This window comes from Gorilla gorilla, chromosome 7, assembly GCF_029281585.2.
Source record: "Gorilla gorilla gorilla isolate KB3781 chromosome 7, NHGRI_mGorGor1-v2.1_pri, whole genome shotgun sequence".
Classification (NCBI taxonomy): domain Eukaryota; kingdom Metazoa; phylum Chordata; class Mammalia; order Primates; family Hominidae; genus Gorilla; species Gorilla gorilla.
The window spans coordinates 115,420,015-115,438,839 of record NC_073231.2 but is presented as its reverse complement, the minus strand read 5'-3'; the positions used below and the strand labels follow the sequence as shown (position 1 = coordinate 115,438,839).

Below are 18,825 nucleotides of genomic sequence, written 5' to 3'. Positions count from 1 at the left end.
TTTAAGTCTTGAAAAAAAAAAGAATCTCCGATAAATGGGAACTAAGAATATTTTTCATAGAATTTTGAAAAGGAGTGTTATCTTCATTTGAACTGGTGGTCAGCTTCCAACCAGCCATGAAGAGGAAGAAAGGAGGAGGGAGAGCAGAGAAGGAGCCCTAAATAAGACTTGTAAGGATAACTTCTTCTTCAGTGCTGCACAAAGAAAAATACCTCAGGTTACTCCCTAGCACATGAAGCTCTGTGCCTTTGCTGGGGTCTTACTTTGCATAGATAAAGTGTGCCCTCTGTAGTAGGAAAATTCATGGCCCTGCCCTTTCTAGATTCCTTTGTTAGTGTCGGGTGCATTAAACAAAACAGGCAAATGCCCCAGGCTTCTCCCATAACCCACAGATTTTCTTGGATATGGATTAACTTTATCAGACTTGCCAGTTTACAATAACTATGCATTGTAAGTGACATATACCCAGATCCTTTTGGCTTATTTATAAACTCCACCAGGATGGGGCCTGGGTACAATGCCTGTGGGCTGGTTCAGTGTCAGGACTTGATACATATTCATTTAACCAATGAAAGACCATGTCTTATATTCCTATTATTTCCCCCCCAACACACACCATATGAAGCACAAGAGTAGAGAGTTAAGAGATCTTTTTGTAGTGGTTTAAATCCTGTAAGATGGATCCAAAGTTCAGGATTTATTTAGGTTTGAATTTTCTCATTCCCTGCTTCTGGAGATCCTGGCTGTAAATACTGATGACAGGTGAGGCATCACACTCCAGGTTAAAAATTGCTACTGCCTCTTACACACTGCCACCACTCTAAATAATTTCAGTTCTCAAATTTTAGCCAAACCCCAGCACTTAATCCTTGAAAGGACTAGCACTGAAAACATGGTGTGCACACATTCTTTCTCATTTAACTGCAGAAAAATGTAATAGAACCCAAGGTATGATTTTGATAGCATTTCTCAATGCTGGAAATTGTTTAATTTTATCCCTGTGAGTCTGAGAGTTTTCAGAAAAACTGAGTTTTTTAGGTTAGACACTCTGAAGCATAGATTTTTATTTTGTGGGGACATCTCTCTTTTAAAAGAAGTGATTTATGGAATTGACTCATAAGGAAATAATGTTAAAGACAGCATGGAATGTTGAATGATTAGATTTCATTCATTTATCTGCTTTGGGATAGGAATTAAGGGAGGCTCTCTTGAGGCATTGTGCAGACCTGTTGTGCCTTGTAAAATTGCTGAATCTGTGTCTGAGTAATTAGCAACTTTGCACCTTTAAGAAGGAGCTCAAATATCTTTGGGTTGAAGCCTGGGGTGTGTAAGTGTAAGGGAAAGGCAAGGGCAGTTAATGATGAAATTGCTGAGCAACAGCCACCAAGAAGGGTTCTCATCACCCTGTTATTCAGGGCCAGAGTTTCTTCAGGAGTTCAGGAAGAACGCAACGTATTTAAAAGAGCCCAAAGACTGCAGGCATGAGCAGCACCCTAAAAACCATTCACTTCCAGAAACAGACCACAGAGGTCCTGCGTATGCTGATACACCGAAAAGTCAAAACACGATTATCAAGAGAAATAAGTCATTTTATTAGTGCCAAGTTCACTCTGTTCCAGGAATTGGGATATTTTGTAATTGAAAAATGAAATAAAGGCCAAAAAATGAAGCAATGGTAATTCTTTCTTTAGATGGATTCTAGCAATCAGCATGTTTTATTCAGGCTTAGTTCTGTTTCTATCTTTACTCAAGCTGTAGAGTTTTAAGATAGCCTTTGGTAGATGGCACATTATTTTAGTTCCTGTAATATTCACAAGATGTCTGAAAAGTTATTAGTACTGAATGTCTTTATTTGTTCTTTGTCTAATGAGTTACTAAAGTAACTCTGGCATCAAAACGTCTTCATATAATAAAGATTATTTAGTAAAGTAAATTTACCACTAATTGATCAGTTTGAGTAGATGTACTTTTAAGTAATATTGATTTGGCTTTGAGGTCCAATACAGTTCTGCTCATCAAAATATAAATAAATTAACCAACCATCCTAAGTACTTTAATAAATGTGGAACGCATTTATAGGAGTCAGCAGTACGACTTTCCTGTTTCCATAATAAGCATCTACGTAGATCACTTCATATCGTGCATATTAACTTAATATAATCACCCTGGTAATAATCTGTTATTTGAAAGTTAAAGGAACGTTTCTAGTCTAAAAATCATTTTCATCTTACCAGTTTACTCCAGACAGCAATATATCTGATTTATGTATTTTTGGTTGTGTGTGTATGATAAAACACGATCACTTCACTCTGCTTCTTTGAACCCTAAAGTCGGATGACTTATCTTTCAAACTCTGTTAACCAATTGATGGGTCAAGTGATCCAAAACTGGATGTGGTCAATAATATTCAAGTAATTTTATTTTCCAGATGTAAACTCTGAAGAGTTCACCTTAAAGATCCTGAATTGTTCTGGTGAACTTCTTATTACTAAACACATCCAAAAATCTATGGACACATATGACCCAAAAATACACTATATAAAGTGTTGAAACAGACATGTCTTTATGTTTTGACAAAATGAGTGTTACAGAAATATTTGTGTCAAAAAGCTTACAAGGGGCCGGGCATGGTAGCTCATGATTGTAACCCCAGCACTTTGGGAGGCTGAGGCAGATGGATCGCTTGAGGCCAGGAGTTTGAGACCAGCCTGGCCAACATGGTGAAACCCTGTCTGTACTAAAATACACAAAAAAGATACCCAGGCCTGGTGGCATACGTCTGTAATCCCAGCTACTTGGGAGGCTGAGGCATGAGAATTGCTTGAACCTGGGATGTGGAGGTTGCAATGAACTGAGATCACGCCGCTGCACTTCAGCCTGGGTGACACAGTGAGACTGTCTCAAAAAAAAAAAAAGGTTTTGCATTAAAATATGGAAAAATGAAAGGAGCGTCATGAGAGGAGAGTCCACAGCAGTTAACCTGGGCTTCATAAGCAGAGTGGATGTGTGCGAGTACACGTGTGTGTGTGTGTGGTGCACCGCATGGCTTCTCACCATCATTGATTTCCTCCTCATCATTAAACACTTATTGATTCCTATCTTCTAGATGACACAGGCTGTCCTAGCAGCCAGTCAGTGTCTCCTGTGAAGACACCCTCAGATGCGGGAAACAGCCCCATTGGCTTTTGCCCTGGAAGTGATGAAGACTTCACCAGAAAGAAATGCACGATTGGAATGGTTGGTGAAGGAAGCATTCAGTCCTCTCGATATAAGAAGGAATCAAAGTCAGGCCTTGTGAAACCAGGTCAGTGAACTTAGTCGTCATGTTTTCGTCAGAACAATGTGATGGGAGTAGTTTCATGTTTAAAACTAAACACCTGTATATCGAGTCGGGGATCACAAATACTGTACCCAGCATCTAAAGCATCATTTTTAAAGGAGGCAGGGTGGAAAGTGGACTATTTTCTGAAATGGTTTTTAATAACTGAGTGACTATAGTGACCTATAGTGACATGTGCATTCATTATAAAGAGTTTTTTTTAAAAAAGAGACAAAAGTGAAGAAATACAAGCCAGATGTTTTAACAAGCATTTAAACTATATGAGTAATTCTAGATTCAATTATACTAAGCAATTAGTTAGTACTATCATAAGTGACCACAAACTGTGAAGAGAACAGGTTATCTCAATGCAAATCTCTGTAGAGCTGGGCATTATCTTGATGCAAATATGTAGAGCTGGGCATACTTGCTTAGTTATAGTCTTTTCTTTTAGAGATTTAAATATGAATATGATATGTATATACACATGTAAATGTTCAACAATTACAAAATATTAGAAGCTATAAGATGAAATGGAGGTCATTACTGCAGTGAATGAAATGCCAGCAGCATCAGAAAAGGTCAATTCTCAGAATCTGCACTATGTAAATGAATATTTTGTATCTCAGAAATATACATGCAGTATATTTACTTTAAAGTAAAAGGATGTGTTCATCGTCATTGGGAGGTATCCTCTAATATTGCATTATTCTCTTTAACATTCACAGTTATGCTATCCATATTTATGAGCTGAAAAGACAGATTACTGGCTTGCATGAGTCCTCGTTTCTTACATTTGTCTTCTAAGTTTTGTTTGGTGATGACATTATTGTGCAAGGAGTTACAGATGGTTTTATTTTGATGGGGCCAAGGCCTAGCCCTGTGTCGTCTTCCTTAGGATGCTAACATCTTTTTCTGCTTTTGTTCTTCCTGAGTCATTGATGTACACAATACATCATAATGGATTATTCTTCATCTTGCTCTTGTCAACCAAAGATTAGGTCATTTTGTCACCAAGGAAAAGTTAAACTGTGAAAAAGAAATCCTCTATTTCCTAGTGGTGCCTGATAAATGTTAGTCATAATGAATTCGTTAATAGTCTCCCACTTTGGAATAATATGTAAAAGAAAAGGAATGCTACACAATGAAGAAGGAAAGACAGCCTATAAATGAGAAAGATGGGGATGATACAAAGGGTGTTGAGCACCCTTGATATTTAAGAAAGAGACAATGAGTTAAAGAATGTCATGAAATTTTAGCCAAGAAATAAAACAATTACCTTGTGTACCCAAGGGCTAGGACTGTCTCCCTTAGCTCAACTGCCTTTTTGAAAAATTGAGATATGATTCATATACCATAAAATTCACCCTATAAAGTGTTCAATTCAATAGTTTTTAGCCTATTCAAACTGTTGTGCAAACATCACCATTTACTAATTCCAAAAAGTTTGTATCACTCCCAAAAAGAAACCCCAAGTCCATCAGCACTCTGTTCCCCCTTTCCTCAGTCCCTGAAAAGCACTAACCTACTCTCTGCCTCTATTTGCCTATTGTCGACACCTCAAACAAATGGAATTATACAGTATGTGGGCTTTTGTACATGGCTTCTTTCCCTTAGAATAATGTTTACAATGTTCACCCATGTGGTGTACATCAGTACTTCATATGTTTTTATTTTATTTTATTATTATTTTTTTTGAGACAGATTCTCACTGTCGCCCAGACTGGAGTGCAGTGGTACGATCTTGGCTCACTGCAACCTCCACCTCCAAGGTTCAATGGATTCTCCAGCCTCAGCCTCCCAAGTAGCTGGGACTACAGGCAAGCACCACCATGCCCGGCTAACTTTTTTTTTAGTAGAAATGGGGTTTCACCATGTTGGTCGGGCTGGTCTCAAACTCCTGACCTCAAATGATCTGCCTGCCTCAGCCTCCCAAAGTGCTGGGATTACAGGCATGAGCCACTGTGCTGGCCCTACCATCCTCTTTTTGCATTCCCAGAACACAGGCTCTAGTGCACATTAGACACTCAGTCAACATTTGTTGACCTCAACAGCAAAGGTAGGCTATGGGATTCAGAAGATAAAATGATGTAGGAAAGAATGTCAGCTTCATAGATTGAAAAAAAAAAAGTATGTTTCATCATGAAGCTATTGTAGGGTTTTAACATAACCTGTAATGATTTTATTTTTGTTATCCTCAGCCCACCCCCACCACCTCATTCCCAAAACAGTTTATGGTGATGGCAATACAAGGAAACAGTGAAACAGTAGACAAGTATGGCACAGTAAGAACAAACTAAGTTTATATGAGAGATAATATTATCATGGCCCTTCCTTGTTTCAATAATCATAATAATTATATGTTAACAAAATGCTTAAAACTCTGTGTATATATACAGAATTCACACTGAGCAATTCCCTAATCCTGTAGAAAATACTCATTTGCTAAAGAGCAGCCACTCATCTTGATGAGAAGTATTATGGCTCTCCATCTTCATGAGGAAATCACAGGGAATAGGCCGGGCATGGTGGCTCATGCCTGTAATCCCAGTACTTTGGGAGGCTGAGGCGGGTGGATCACGAGGTCAGGAGTTCAAGACCAGCTTGGCCAACATGGTGAAACCCCATCTCTACTAAAAATACAAAAATTAGCCAGGTGTGGTGGTGTGCACCTGTAATCCCAGCTACTCAGGAGGCTGAGGCAGGAGAATTGCTTGAACCCTGCAGGCGGAGGTTGCAATGAGCCGAGATCATGCCACTGCACTCCAGCCTGGGTGACAGAGCCAGAATCAAAATTCATGGATCCTTGAGAATCATTAAAACTATGGACCCATACTCCAGAAGAGTGTCCATATGCACAAAATATCACATACCATTTCAGGGGTTTCATGGATCTCATTTGTTAGCATTTATGAATCCTAGTTCAATGACCCTTCCCCAAAGCCAAAGCCTCAAACAACCACTTTTGTTAACTTTGTCAACTGCTTCTAATGTAATTGCTCAGAGGCATAAATATCACCTGAGCAGTTTTTAGCTGGTGATCTTTTTATTTATTCATATTTAACCAAGGTAAAGGGGTCCCTAAAGCTTATTTTTTTAGTTGCCTAAAATTTCTAATGTCATCACTGAAAACGTTGCTACAGCTTTTTTGAGTGTGACCTAATTCTGTACAGTAAGTTCTTTGATAAAAATCTGAACCGTGACCTATAGTTCTCTGAACTTTTAGCAGAAAAAACCTGTCAGTCTCATAAATATGAAGAGAGGAAACCCTGGAAGTGAGGCCCCTGGATGACTCTAAAATTTATAGAATCCAGAGACATAATCTGTTAAAACACAAGAGGATACTGCTCTCAGGTCAAAATGTCCTGCCTCCTCCATAGCCCCAAGCGACCATCTCCTCTCAGCCAAAATGGATCTTCAACTCTTGATGCATGCTCTACTTTTTAAAAAATAAGTCAACTCATTAATAACAATACCAATTTATTAAAATAGCAAGCAATTAGTGGCTCTTATACAGAGGCTCAGGGACTCTTTAACATTAAGTAACCTAAGCCCATTTAATTTTAGGTCTCTTGCTCTAGATTCTGGAACACTGCTGTTCACCTCAGGAAGGAGTTATTAAAATGCCCCTTTGGTCATTAAGATAAAGAGCTAATAATGTTCCCTGAGTGTATGATGCAGAAGAAGAAGGGAAATATGTCACAGGACATCGGGGAAGGGCTTGGAAAGGTGAGCCGAGCAAGCCTGTACCTTGCCAACAGGGCCCGGCAGCACACGCAGCAGGAAAGCCCTTCCTGTTTCCAGGCAGGAACTGGTTCTGGAAACTTCTTGGAGGCGGTGAGCCTTCTGTCATTTTGGCTTCTATCACTTAATGCCTATGCAGATTTAATTAAAAATTGCCACCAAGGAGCAAAAGAAAACAGTCCTACAGTCCAGTTGGATGGTGGCTTTGTGTTTTCATGTTTCTCTTTTATCTACAACTCTGCAAAACACGCAAGGCTGAATCTGCAGAGCCTAATATTGTGTCTGTCATAAAGTATTAAAGCTGTCCAATAAATACTTAAATGAGAAGTAGAGCTTATACTTTGTGCAAGAGATTATGTTTTGTGTGGGAGGAGCGTGGGGAAGTTGTGACAAAGAACCTCCTCCACAGCATCCCTGCTTTTAGGGAGCTTGTAATTTAAGGCAGAATACTGTATGATAAGTTTGGACTGTGGTACAGATTAGAAGAAAATAAATGAAGGCTTTACAACTGGGAAATGTTTTAGGAATCTGAGGTGGTCCTTCTCCCAGGTGCTCCTCCCGTATTTAGTTTGCAGTCAGTTTCCTGATGAAACTGTTTCTACCCAGAAATGAAAGACCTACCTTAAGGATTACTTCCTTAGAACATTAAATGGCAGTGCTGGGCCTCATTTAAGGCTTGACTTCCTACTTGGGGAATATCTTAAAGCAAGGAAGAAAAAGATCTAATGTCATTGTTTTACAAAGGGAAGTACTAAATCTTTTTGTCCACAAGGTTAATTAGAGAGATGGGAAAACCATTACACAATTTAAACAAATAAGTAGAAAGTGTGAAAGGAGAAAAGCACTGGAGGCGATTAAGGAGACTGGTAAAGAGCAAATGGTTAGGGTCACTAAAATTTACAAGAATCCACATTTAGAAACTGAAATGTTAAAATCTGCATGTGAAAGATGTCACTGTATCTCCTTAGCATTCAAACTAAGTTAGTATCCCCTTGTCATCAGACACTACCCCTGCTACTGAAATTGGAGACCTAGCTAAGCTGAACTCTAATAACCTTATGACAATAGCAGAGGATTGGTTACTTTAAAAAACCTTATTTCCCACATTCAGAAGCATTTGCTAGAAAACTCAAAAGGCACCAACAAGGTTAGTGGTTAATCAACACTGATTCCCTTAATAGAGGTTCATGCACACACAGTGAAGCTGACAGATGTTTCTGTTCTTACCATGAGCATCACTTTCACTTCAAAGTTAGTTCTGTGAAATAAAACAGCTAGACAACTTACCTAGAGTAGGCCATTCTTGTAATAACTTGAACAACCTAGAGGGGAGTTGAGAGTGTAGATTTACACAGCCTCTCCCCAGGTTACCCAACTTGTCCTATCTTGGGGGAAAAAAAGTAAATTTGTGTTATTGGGTGGGGGGAAGGAGGACTTTCTAACCACCAGGCTCTAGAGTCCAGCATACTAGGTTCAAGTCTTTATACCACTATTTTGTAGCTGTGTGATCTCTAGCTACTTGTTGTCTTCTTGAGACTCTGTGTTCTGCATCTGTAAAATAGGTTATGGAAAATATTAAATAGGTGAAATTAATGAATATCAAGTGCTCTGTGTTGGACCTGGCAGAAAGTAATTTCTCACTAAATGTTACTGATGGTCATTTGTAGCTCTTAAAATAGATGCCACACATTCCGTGCACTTCATGTACAGGAAAACTCTTAAAACTCTCACACACAATTTGCATGTACTTGGAACAAAAATCTAGCAGGTTATGTCACATAAAATGTCACATAAAAGGAGAGGAATAGTTGCTCTAGGAGGACAGACAGGAGTATGAGTTTACAGCTGATGGCTGACAATGAACAGAGATGGGAAAATATAAGTGAGCAGACGGAGACCACTAAAAAGCTGGGTGGTGCTTTTTTTTCTTTCTTTCTTTCTTTTTTTCTTTTCTTCTTCTTCTTCTTCTTCTTCTTTTTTTAACAGAGTCTTTCTCTGTCACCCAGGCTGGAGTGCAGTGGCGCAGTCTCAGCTCACTGCAACCTCCGCCTCCCAGGTTCAAGCAATTCTCCCTCCTCAGCCTCCCAAGTAGCTGGGATTACAGGTGCCTGCCACCACGCCTGGCTAATTTTTGTGTTTTTAGTAGAGATGGGATTTCACCATGTTGGTCAGGCTGGTCTCAAACTCCAGACCTCAGGTGATCTGCCCGCCTTGGCCTCCCAAAGTGCTGGGATTACAGGCGTGAGCCACCGCACTCGGCCTGGGTGGCCTTTTAAGTGTTTTAGGCCATTGACAGCTTTTATCACTTGTAGCGCTTAGTGCAGTAATTGATGTAAAAGCAGATTGAATCAATGTGATGGTGAAATTGGAAAACACAATGTATATGAAGGCAGAAAAATGTGCCAAGCATTTTAACAATGTCTCCATAGAGTGGAAAAAAATTAAAATTTTAGTGCTAACGGGAAGATTTTGGTTATATGAAAACATTCTGCATACTTTGGCAAGGCATAATTTTTCTAATAGCTTGCCAGTTATAAGCTAAGGTCTTCCAGCAGCAAACCCGAGCCTCAAATACAGGCTGTAAGCTATTTCAGATACTATGAGCCTTATGAAAATATTTGGAAGGATACATTAGTTGTAACTGTGGGCTTGAATAACACTCTGAAATTTGATTAGTTTTTTAAAACGAATAGTTATCGAGCACTGCCTGTCCCAAGCAAAATTCCAAGCACTTAACTCATTTCATCCTAATATCAGTGCAAGAAAGGGATATCATTATCCTTCATTTTACAGATAGGAAAACTGGGGCACAAGGAGGTTAAGTGACTCATCCAAGGTCACACAGCTTGTAAATGGATTTTAAACAGGGTAGCCTTGCTCCTAACTCTTAACCGCGGCCATAGTAGTAAAGTCCACCTTCAAAGGAGTAATTTTAATTGCACTAGGAGAGTGTTAAAATTAAGAAAGACGTGTTGATATAAAACACAATTTTTTAAAATGTTGGTAGAGCCCTAAAAATTCCTACTAATTTTTATAAATTAGCTGATACAGTCCATATGTATATTATGTTGACAGTTGCCAGTAACAAAATCAGTGAGCCTCAATGTAACTGCAATGAAGTACAGAAAGTTGGACATACAAGGCCATTTGGATGCAAATCAGTAAAAATAAACCATAAAGATATGAATAGCAAAAAATGTTAAGGTCTTCAGTGTTTTCTACTTAATCATGAGCTAGTCCTTTCTTCACATGTCAAAATGTCTTATGTGCTACCCTGCATATCATGAATATTTTCTTAAATGAAAATCATTAGAGTTTGTCAGCTTAAGCAAGAGCTTTTGTATTTATACTGAAATAGATCTCTAAAACTTTCTTTCACCCTGAGAGAAAGAATGCTCCCCTAGGATACAGCAGATCATGTTTTATGGCAGGCCATTTTATAGTTTATCACATCTCCCCAGCAGGGACCAAACCAGTAAAATAAAGCTTAAATGTGATAAGTGGACTTATGTGTGTATCTTTATGGCAGGGTTACATATTTTCTCTCATGCCTTTCTCCCATCTGTGTTTTCGATGATGCACCCAATTGATGTAATGGTGCCAAATGGCCCTTTAATGGTTTTTCCCTAAGAATTAGTTGAATTATAATCCTCTTCTTTCCAAAGGTAATTGCCATCCAAATCCTGGGTCTACTGGGATTTATTGCATGCACAGTGTTCTTAGCCACTGATTTGGGGGCCTGCCAAATGCTTACTCAGTACTCTAATGTTTTGAGAAGGAAGTGTTATAGGTCTCTCAAAAGTAGTGGAAGCTCCAGCAGATCAGATACCCACCATTCAACATATTTATCAACTGTCAGCATAACAGAAATAAACCTGGAAACTTCTTTTACACACAGACTTCTAAACCAAGCATTGTAGATCATGCAGATATATGCTTTAGGTTGGGCTTTCCCCACCTCCCTAATTGAGGAGCATTTATTGAAGAGACTGACTGCAAAGGTATGTGCATGATTAAGGGGATTCGATAAAGTATGGTAAAATACTGGGTGCTGGCAACAGCTTGGGGCCATTCCTGCATCCTGAAGGAGCAAGAGGAGGGTAGAGTTACCAACCTAGAGAGAGAACTTCAAGGCCACCTGTGAAGGAACTATGGACTTTAGCAGAGGAATGCAGCCACCAGCAGAAAAGGGGCCAGAGGGATAAATACCTGGACCTCACTGTCTGCTGGTACAATCTGTTGCATGGCATTTTGGTGAACTATAGGATTATTTACAGAAAGTTACCTGTTGAACAGCATAGTATGTTCACTTGGGCAATTCGATGGGTTAATTTCTTCCACCACCTAAGCCTGTATCTGAGAGCAGCCGAGTAAGCTATATGAATGCCGACTGCGGTCAAGTGGAGTAATGCTTCAGCAACACAGCTGCAATAGGCTTGTATTCCAACATACATGGACTGGCATATTTGTAACATTGCAAGAAGGTGACGCTCTGAAGAAGTCTAAAGGAAAGGGAACCCTCATTTCACCATGTAATCAAGAAGAGGTTTCTGCTAAACATAGGTTTGACTCCTGGCTGTACATTTACTAGCTTTCATTCATTCATTTGATGAATATTTATTAAGTGTTTGCTCTATGCTGACACCATTGTTCCAGGCATTAAGGATAGAGGAGTGAAAAAACAAGATGCCTACCTTTAACGTGGGGGAGATGGCTGATGCTTGCACACAAACAAGATAAGTTCAGATGGTGACAAGTAAAACAAGGTAACTGGAGAGTGTTGGGGGATGGTCAGGGGAGTGTCTGGGGTGGTGACATTTGAGCTGAGACTTTAACCTTATTGTTCCATGCTTAGGGAGGGTTGGGGATGGGGTGGCAGGTGGTGGGCAGAGCGGTGAGTTAGGAAAGGAGAAGAGTGGTAGCAGCTGAAGTCTATATCCTTAGAGTAATGTGAAGACATTGGAGGTTTTAAGAAGGGAGAAATGATTTGATTTACATGTTTGGGATCCCTCTGACTCTGTAGAGCTTGGATTATCATGAGGTGAAACTGGAAGAAAGACACTAAATTTGGATGGCTTAGCCTAGGATGGAGGTGGTGGAAATACAGAAAAGTATAGGGAGACAGTAAATATATAAGATCCCCTAATTTTCCTAATGAGATTTTTAGGTGTTTTAATTATTTATTATTTTAGAGAGACAGTGTCTTGCTCTGTCCCCCAGGCTGGAGTTCAGTGGTGAGATCATAGCTCAATGTAGCCTTGAACTCCATGGCACATGTCATTTCCAGTTATAGCCAGGACATCAGAGTCAAATGGGTGCTTATTATGGAAAAGGAGAATAGAGAAGGACATTAGTGTACAACTAGCAAGCAGGTTGTCACTGGATAGCATGGGACAGCTGGTTTTTCTGTATATTCATATATTCTTGTATACATATATGAGTATCCTTCATTATCAAAAGCTATTCAGTCACTGAATTGAGAGAGCAAAAAGGAATATAGGTTATTGTGATTGCTACAACTTAGCCACTGACAGTATTTCTGTTTAAAGTGATCATTAAAAGGCTGGAGGAGTCATACCATAGGAATAATTACAAAATCTGTTTTTGAATTTCTTTGTCTCTTCCATTTTAAACAATTCCATCAGTTGACTCTCCAAAGGGAAGCAAAATTAGCACTGATTGCAGCCAATTCAGAAGGATATGTCTTTCTCAAATGGCACTTTTTGTTCAAAGAAGGTAATTAGGAGAGAGCCCTGTAATAAGAGGCTTTGGAAGGACTCTAATGTAAGGGGATTTCTTCTTTTCTGAGAGGTAATTGCAGGAGGAGGGGTTCTTCACCTTATATTTAGACATTGAGGTAGGGTGGACCAGGTCACCTGCAGAGCAGCACAGGTCAGGGGGAGTTTATTTGGTAACATAAGGAAATATTCTCTCTTTTTAACTGTAATATGAGGGGATAATTAATATGTAGCTTCTTTGCATTATTGTGAAAATCATGAAAGGTGTTAGATATGTAGCAGAATGTATGCATTACCTAAATACTACACAACACTGAGGGGTAAACATGCACATCCTCTATCTTTGCAAAAATCGGTGTTGGCATTTGACAGTGAGCTGTGTTTGTAGTGACAATATTTGCCTGGCATACAGTATGTGCTCAATAAATGATCACTTTTATTATTATTATAAAATGGGAAATAAGGAAAGTTTACGAATAGCACAACTTTAAGGCATTTGAATGTCCACTCAGCGTCTCATCTGCATTAGTCTTATTCTGTCACAGATGCCTTCTTAGTAAGACTTATTCTGAAATAATAGAGAGCTTTGGTGGAAGCTTACTAAACATTTTTTCTGAGCAAACTTCTATTTAGAGGGAATCTGCCTTAACTTGTTCCAGAGAGCTCTGTATTCCATTTTCTGTCCTCAGAATAATCAGGCTCCCCTGTTCCTTTCTTCTGGGCAGTGTTGTGAATTGTCATGCATATTTAAATAGCTGGAATTCATGGAGTACACCAAGCATTTTTCTCAAAGTGCTTGGTGTTTGCCATAAAATTTGTGTTTGCCATAAAATTTAGGGCTGTGTGGGGTTTGATATAATTTCTTGCTTGCCCATTGGGATATTATAATCAATGTGGAAAGATTCTATATGTTTTGCTCCAATATTGTCCGAGGATTCATCTTGACTGTTGTGTAGGCATTTACTTCTATTTGACAATTTGGTATTTCTTCAAATCCTTTGTGTCCATTCATGAGGGCGATGGTTTCATTGGAACACTGCAGTCACCAGGGAGAAGGCCCTGTGCTCTTCCCTGATAGGCTGGCTTTCCCTCTGCCTCCTGTTGCTATGGTGCCAGCAGAGTAACTTCCTTGCCCTGCACATGCAGAAGGCTCAGTCTCCATGGATACCCCACTCTGAGACTGTACTCTACTGAGATATGAGCTGCACACACTGTATTTCTGCAAAAGACATACCCCAGCCTGTGCTGGGAGGCTGTTTGCAGAGGCAATGTTTGCCATGAAAGTCTATGGAGCTTACCTTCTAAGTAAGTAGTATTAGTCACAGTAAGTAAATAATTATATTGGATCACAGAGGCTAGACTGTGTGTGTGTGTGTGTGTGTGTGTGTGTGTGTGTAAGTTAGTTGTGGTAGGCCAAAATGGAGCCTAAAACAAGTTTTCATCTTCACCTCTGAGATACTCTGAATGCATGGTCTTATAACTAAACTTTTAAAAATATACACATGTGTTATTTTAAATACTCTTTGTCATTTATAAGTCTATTTGTGCAATTGTAAGTCAATTTGATGCCAAAATGAAAAAGACTGACCATTGGCAATCACATTTAGAATGCTCTTCCAACCATGAGCATTGCATGTTGCATTTGTAAATGAAAAGCCTGGCCTTACCAGTGGTGTGGTAAGGGAATAGATGAACACAGCCACAATTAACGCTAATTGGCACTGCACATAGTTTGAAGTGGGCCTCTGTGTAGGCTGAAACATGATGTATTTATTATCAAGAGAGAGCCTGTTCGCGTGATTAGGAAAGGGAATACCCATGTCTGCCTGATTACCATGAAAATTACTCAGAACACATCTCTCTGGCCAGTTTTAATTTACTTTTCTCACATGGCATCCAGTAGAAATTCTGAAACAGTTAATGTTCATGGAATTGGGATGTGGAACATTTTTATTTTTATTAACTAATTTGACCTAACACTTCCTCTTTACTGTACATTCCAAGAGCATAAAGGTTGGGTTTGTAGTGTTGTAAAACACATGAGTCATCTTAAAGTACTTTTCATCTGCTGGGCAAATGAGTAATGCCTGTGGTGGTAAAATTAGTTAGTAGAAACAAAAGAAATACTATGTTTATGGTAACTCCAGCTTTAGTTCGGTAACTTTAAAATTGTGTAAAATTAAGATATTTAGATTGTTCACATATATAGCTGACATCTGGCAGCCCTAAACAAAAAGCAAAACATATACTATATTAGTATAAGAGAAATTCATCTTTAGTCATATAAAAAAGTGAACACAGCATTATGCTAGATTGTTAACTTTGTTTACTTTTTTATGCTCATGACTACTTAGGCAAAGGGCATACTGTTTTTATGTCGTCTTTTCCAACGGTTAGTCATGGCTCAATTTTAATTGCCCAGAACAGTGAAAAGATACCACCCTTTGAGAATGTGAATGTACCAAGGACTACTCTGTCCCTGGCTTTGTCACTGGGGTCAAACTTTAGGTGATTAACTTAATATTTCATAAGTATAATTTCTAACAGTAGATGGAATAGCAGACAAACATGGGTGTGTGAGAAATTCTATAGAGATCATGATTTTGGAGCCCTGGAAACCATGTGGATGACACTTTCTCCAAACTTTTACTGCACTAACAGTATAAAGCCCCATATCCCTTTCTCAGTGGATCTGCAATGAAGTCCCCTGCCCACCTCTAAAAACCAGCATAGTATGGGATTTCTTTTTAACCTCAAAATATCTGACTCTTTTCTCTAAAACTTTTCTTTCCTCTATGTAGTGGAGATAGTAAGAGTACCCCTCACATAAGGCTGCTTTGAAAATTCAGTGAAATAATCAATGGCATATGGCATACAAAAAAATTAACTTCTATTGTATTGTGATTACTATAAATGTTATCATCATTTTTTCAATGCCTGGTAGTCAAGGGAGGCATTAGCTAATAGCTTGAACAATTCTTTGTTTCAATTTGATTCAGCCTATCAAATTTCTTATCAAGTACTTACTAAGAATCTACTATGTGCTTAACATTTTGATGGGAATTGTGGGATTTTATGTACATGAGAATGTACCTAACAAAAAGTGAAATATACAGTAGTGGTTTTTGTTTCCTTTTCAAATGTGTGGCTTTGTTGTTTTGCTAAATAGCTATATATATGTGTATGTATGTATATATATGAAATTGTTTTGCTATTAACAAAATGGGTAAGATACCACAGTAAATATGTAATATAAAAGAGTCTGAGCCATAGTATAAATCTAGTTAATATTTACAACTTGAATTTAAAATGTGATGATTAAAATCTAGGTTCAAATATTAAGTTCCTTTTTTTCCTGAAAGGATTTCCATGACGTAGTTTGAAAAAAAGCAATTTCATTTTTCATTAGATTCAAAGTTTGGGGAATGATGGGAGAGGAGGAGATGGGAAATGATTGATTAATCTGTATAAAAATAGGCCCCATGCTGGGATTTTTCCTTTTGCACTAATTCTGTGTGACATCTGAGCCAAAAAAATACATAAAACCAATGCCATATGTGCTGAGCCTGCTGGTGCTTATTTTAAAACGCATGAAGAGTTGACCCAGATTATATTTTGCAGCTTTATATTTATTTTAATGCCACTTTAATTTCCACTTCTTCTGGCATATTCTCTTCTTTCCTTCTGTTTTCCCTGGAAAGAACGTGGCATGTGCACCAAGGACTATACCAAGTCACTTGAATGAAAAAAAGGAGCAGGGGGGTAGCATTTGTAGGATGTGGTTTCAAATGAGGTCTTGAGAGGCTGGGAACTTGGAATCAATGTATGTTCATACATGCTGAATATGTTTAGCTAAACATAATTTCAGATGCAATATCACTCAGATGGCCTAGCTAGAATAAGCCTTCTATTTTAAAGTTGCAATGGAACAATTAAATCCTTAGCAATATCCCCACTAGCATGGTGACTTTTACTTATATTCTGCTAGTCTGTGAACAAAATAATGCCCCACTTTCTATTCCATTGTTATTAGTCACGCGTGCACATGCTCTGATGGTGCACAGTTTGTCAGTTGCTTGCTGGTACCTGGTGCTTCTGTCATGATATTCGGGTCATATCTGGGGAGCTTTCTGAGGTCTCAGCTGACGTTTCTATTTGTTGCATCCTTTTCCATCAGGAGAATTTGTGGCACTTTCAGAGGAAGGGATGCTTCCTTGTCTTACATGGCAGCAACATTATTCAGGGAAACTGGATCTTCCTGAGTGTTTGGCTTCTTGTACTCACCTCTGAGGTTGAGATAGGCAGGCTCTGTGGGCCTCTGCCAGGAAGATCTGATTTCTGCCGAGACTACTGGCGGGCCTGACTGTTCTTGAAAGATGAAGGCTATGCCTGTATCCGATACTGGGTTACTGCCTGACATCCAATGCCTTTTCCCTCATCGTTAGAGGAAGAAGTGAAAGATCCAAGCCACGAGCTTAGAAGCACTAGTACATAGAGGGCAATGGTTTAGAATCTGCAGATTGCTCCATAGCCTCCTATACTGCCCAGCCCAGAGAACCAGGGACAGTAAAGGGATTTTTCCCATGCAACACTGGGTCATTCTCAAGTTTTGGATAAGATTCTGCAACTCAGCATTTCCACCCTTCCTTTTCTTCTCAGTCTCAGCTACCATTTAAAAGAACTGAACCCGGTAATGCTACTCATTTGTTTTTTTAAAAGAATGTTTATTAATGTGCTAGGCAGTGACCAGGCACTGGGTACAACAATAAACTAGGGGATCCCTGTATGTTGTGATATGTTTCAGGAGGAAGTGTAGTGTCCAGTGGGAGCCCAGAGGATGACCATGTTACCTAGACTCTGGGGTCTGGGAAGGGTCCCAGGAAAAGTAATGCAATATTGATACTTATAAAGGGTAAAACTGTATTTTTAAGGCAAAGACACTTAGGGATTTGAACTTCACATGCAATCGTTGTTAACTTAAATACTATGTATGCCCTTAGAGGCAGTGTTTTTTTTTAATTCTATTGTTATGGTAACCATGTTGTATTTAATAATAACTTTTTAGATGGCTCTTTTCTCTACTAGAATGTGAACCTGTCTAGGAATAAGATCATGTTTTCTTTTTTCTTTCTTTTCTTCTTTCTCTCCTTCTCTCTTTCTTTATTTCTCTCTGATAAGCATTGTATTAACTTTTGTTTTAAATTCAGTTTTGCTGCTTCCCTTATTTCTTTATAAATACTGCATATAATGTGATGCATAAAGAGAAGGTATGTGACATATGCATGAGCTGGGTAGAATAATAATAAAGCAAAACTTGTGATTTCACCTTCCATTTTAAGATTTACCACCAGGGAAGCTGCCTGCACACTCCTCCCAGATCCTATTCTCTGACTACCCCAGGGGTAACCACTGTACTGAAATGTGTGTTTTAACATTTCCTTGCACTTTAAAAATAATGTTACCAGCTTAGATATGTGCCCTTTACAATATGTTGGGGGGTATTTTCAAAACTACTGTTTCCAAAGCCTGCTTATTCCCTTGTTTTTACTGCCATGCAAACACTCTTTGATGGTCCTAAAAAGAGTGGCCTTGATTTATTTTTCGTAATACTCTGCTTTGCTTTTCCATTTTATTTTGGTTTTTCACAGAACATTGTGGGCTGGAGAGGGAAGGGGTGGAGAAAGTAGAGAACACTGAGTGCACTTGAATTTAAAAGTTAACTTGTGTAGGGGGGTGGGGCAGAGTAGCTGGGCAAGCAAAGGGTTGGCCTGGGAACATGTGCTTTGTGCCAGATGTCACTGAGAGTGAGATCCTGGGGAAGGTTCCACTAAAGGAGTCCAAGGAAATGCAAAGCATAATTTGTGAGCAGAGAAAAATCCAATTGTGAGTATGCTTCATTCATTTTAAGTGCTATAGACCACACCAGGATTTGTAGAAAATGTTTTTGGAAGGATGAGTGGGAGTTCAAAAACATTTTGTTCAGAAGCTTGAGAGTTAGAATAATTTTCAATTGATAGACAATGG

The 18,825-nt window shown here is 38.9% G+C and overlaps 1 protein-coding gene across 13 annotated transcripts in view; it reads left to right on the top strand.

Annotated features, from left to right (window-relative positions):
• The window catches only part of SYBU (syntabulin), a 117,233-nt gene that overhangs the window by 69,638 nt on the left and 28,770 nt on the right, over positions 1 to 18,825 (top strand). For 12 of the 13 annotated variants that reach the window (XM_055347984.2, XM_055347985.2, XM_055347988.2 and 9 more), the window contains one exon: positions 3,107 to 3,304. In XM_055347984.2, the coding sequence (XP_055203959.1) occupies positions 3,107 to 3,304 (198 nt within the window). Of the gene's footprint in view, positions 1 to 3,106; positions 3,305 to 13,923; positions 14,107 to 18,825 lie in introns of those variants that run through there. The other variant, XM_019032726.3, reaches the window with a different exon arrangement.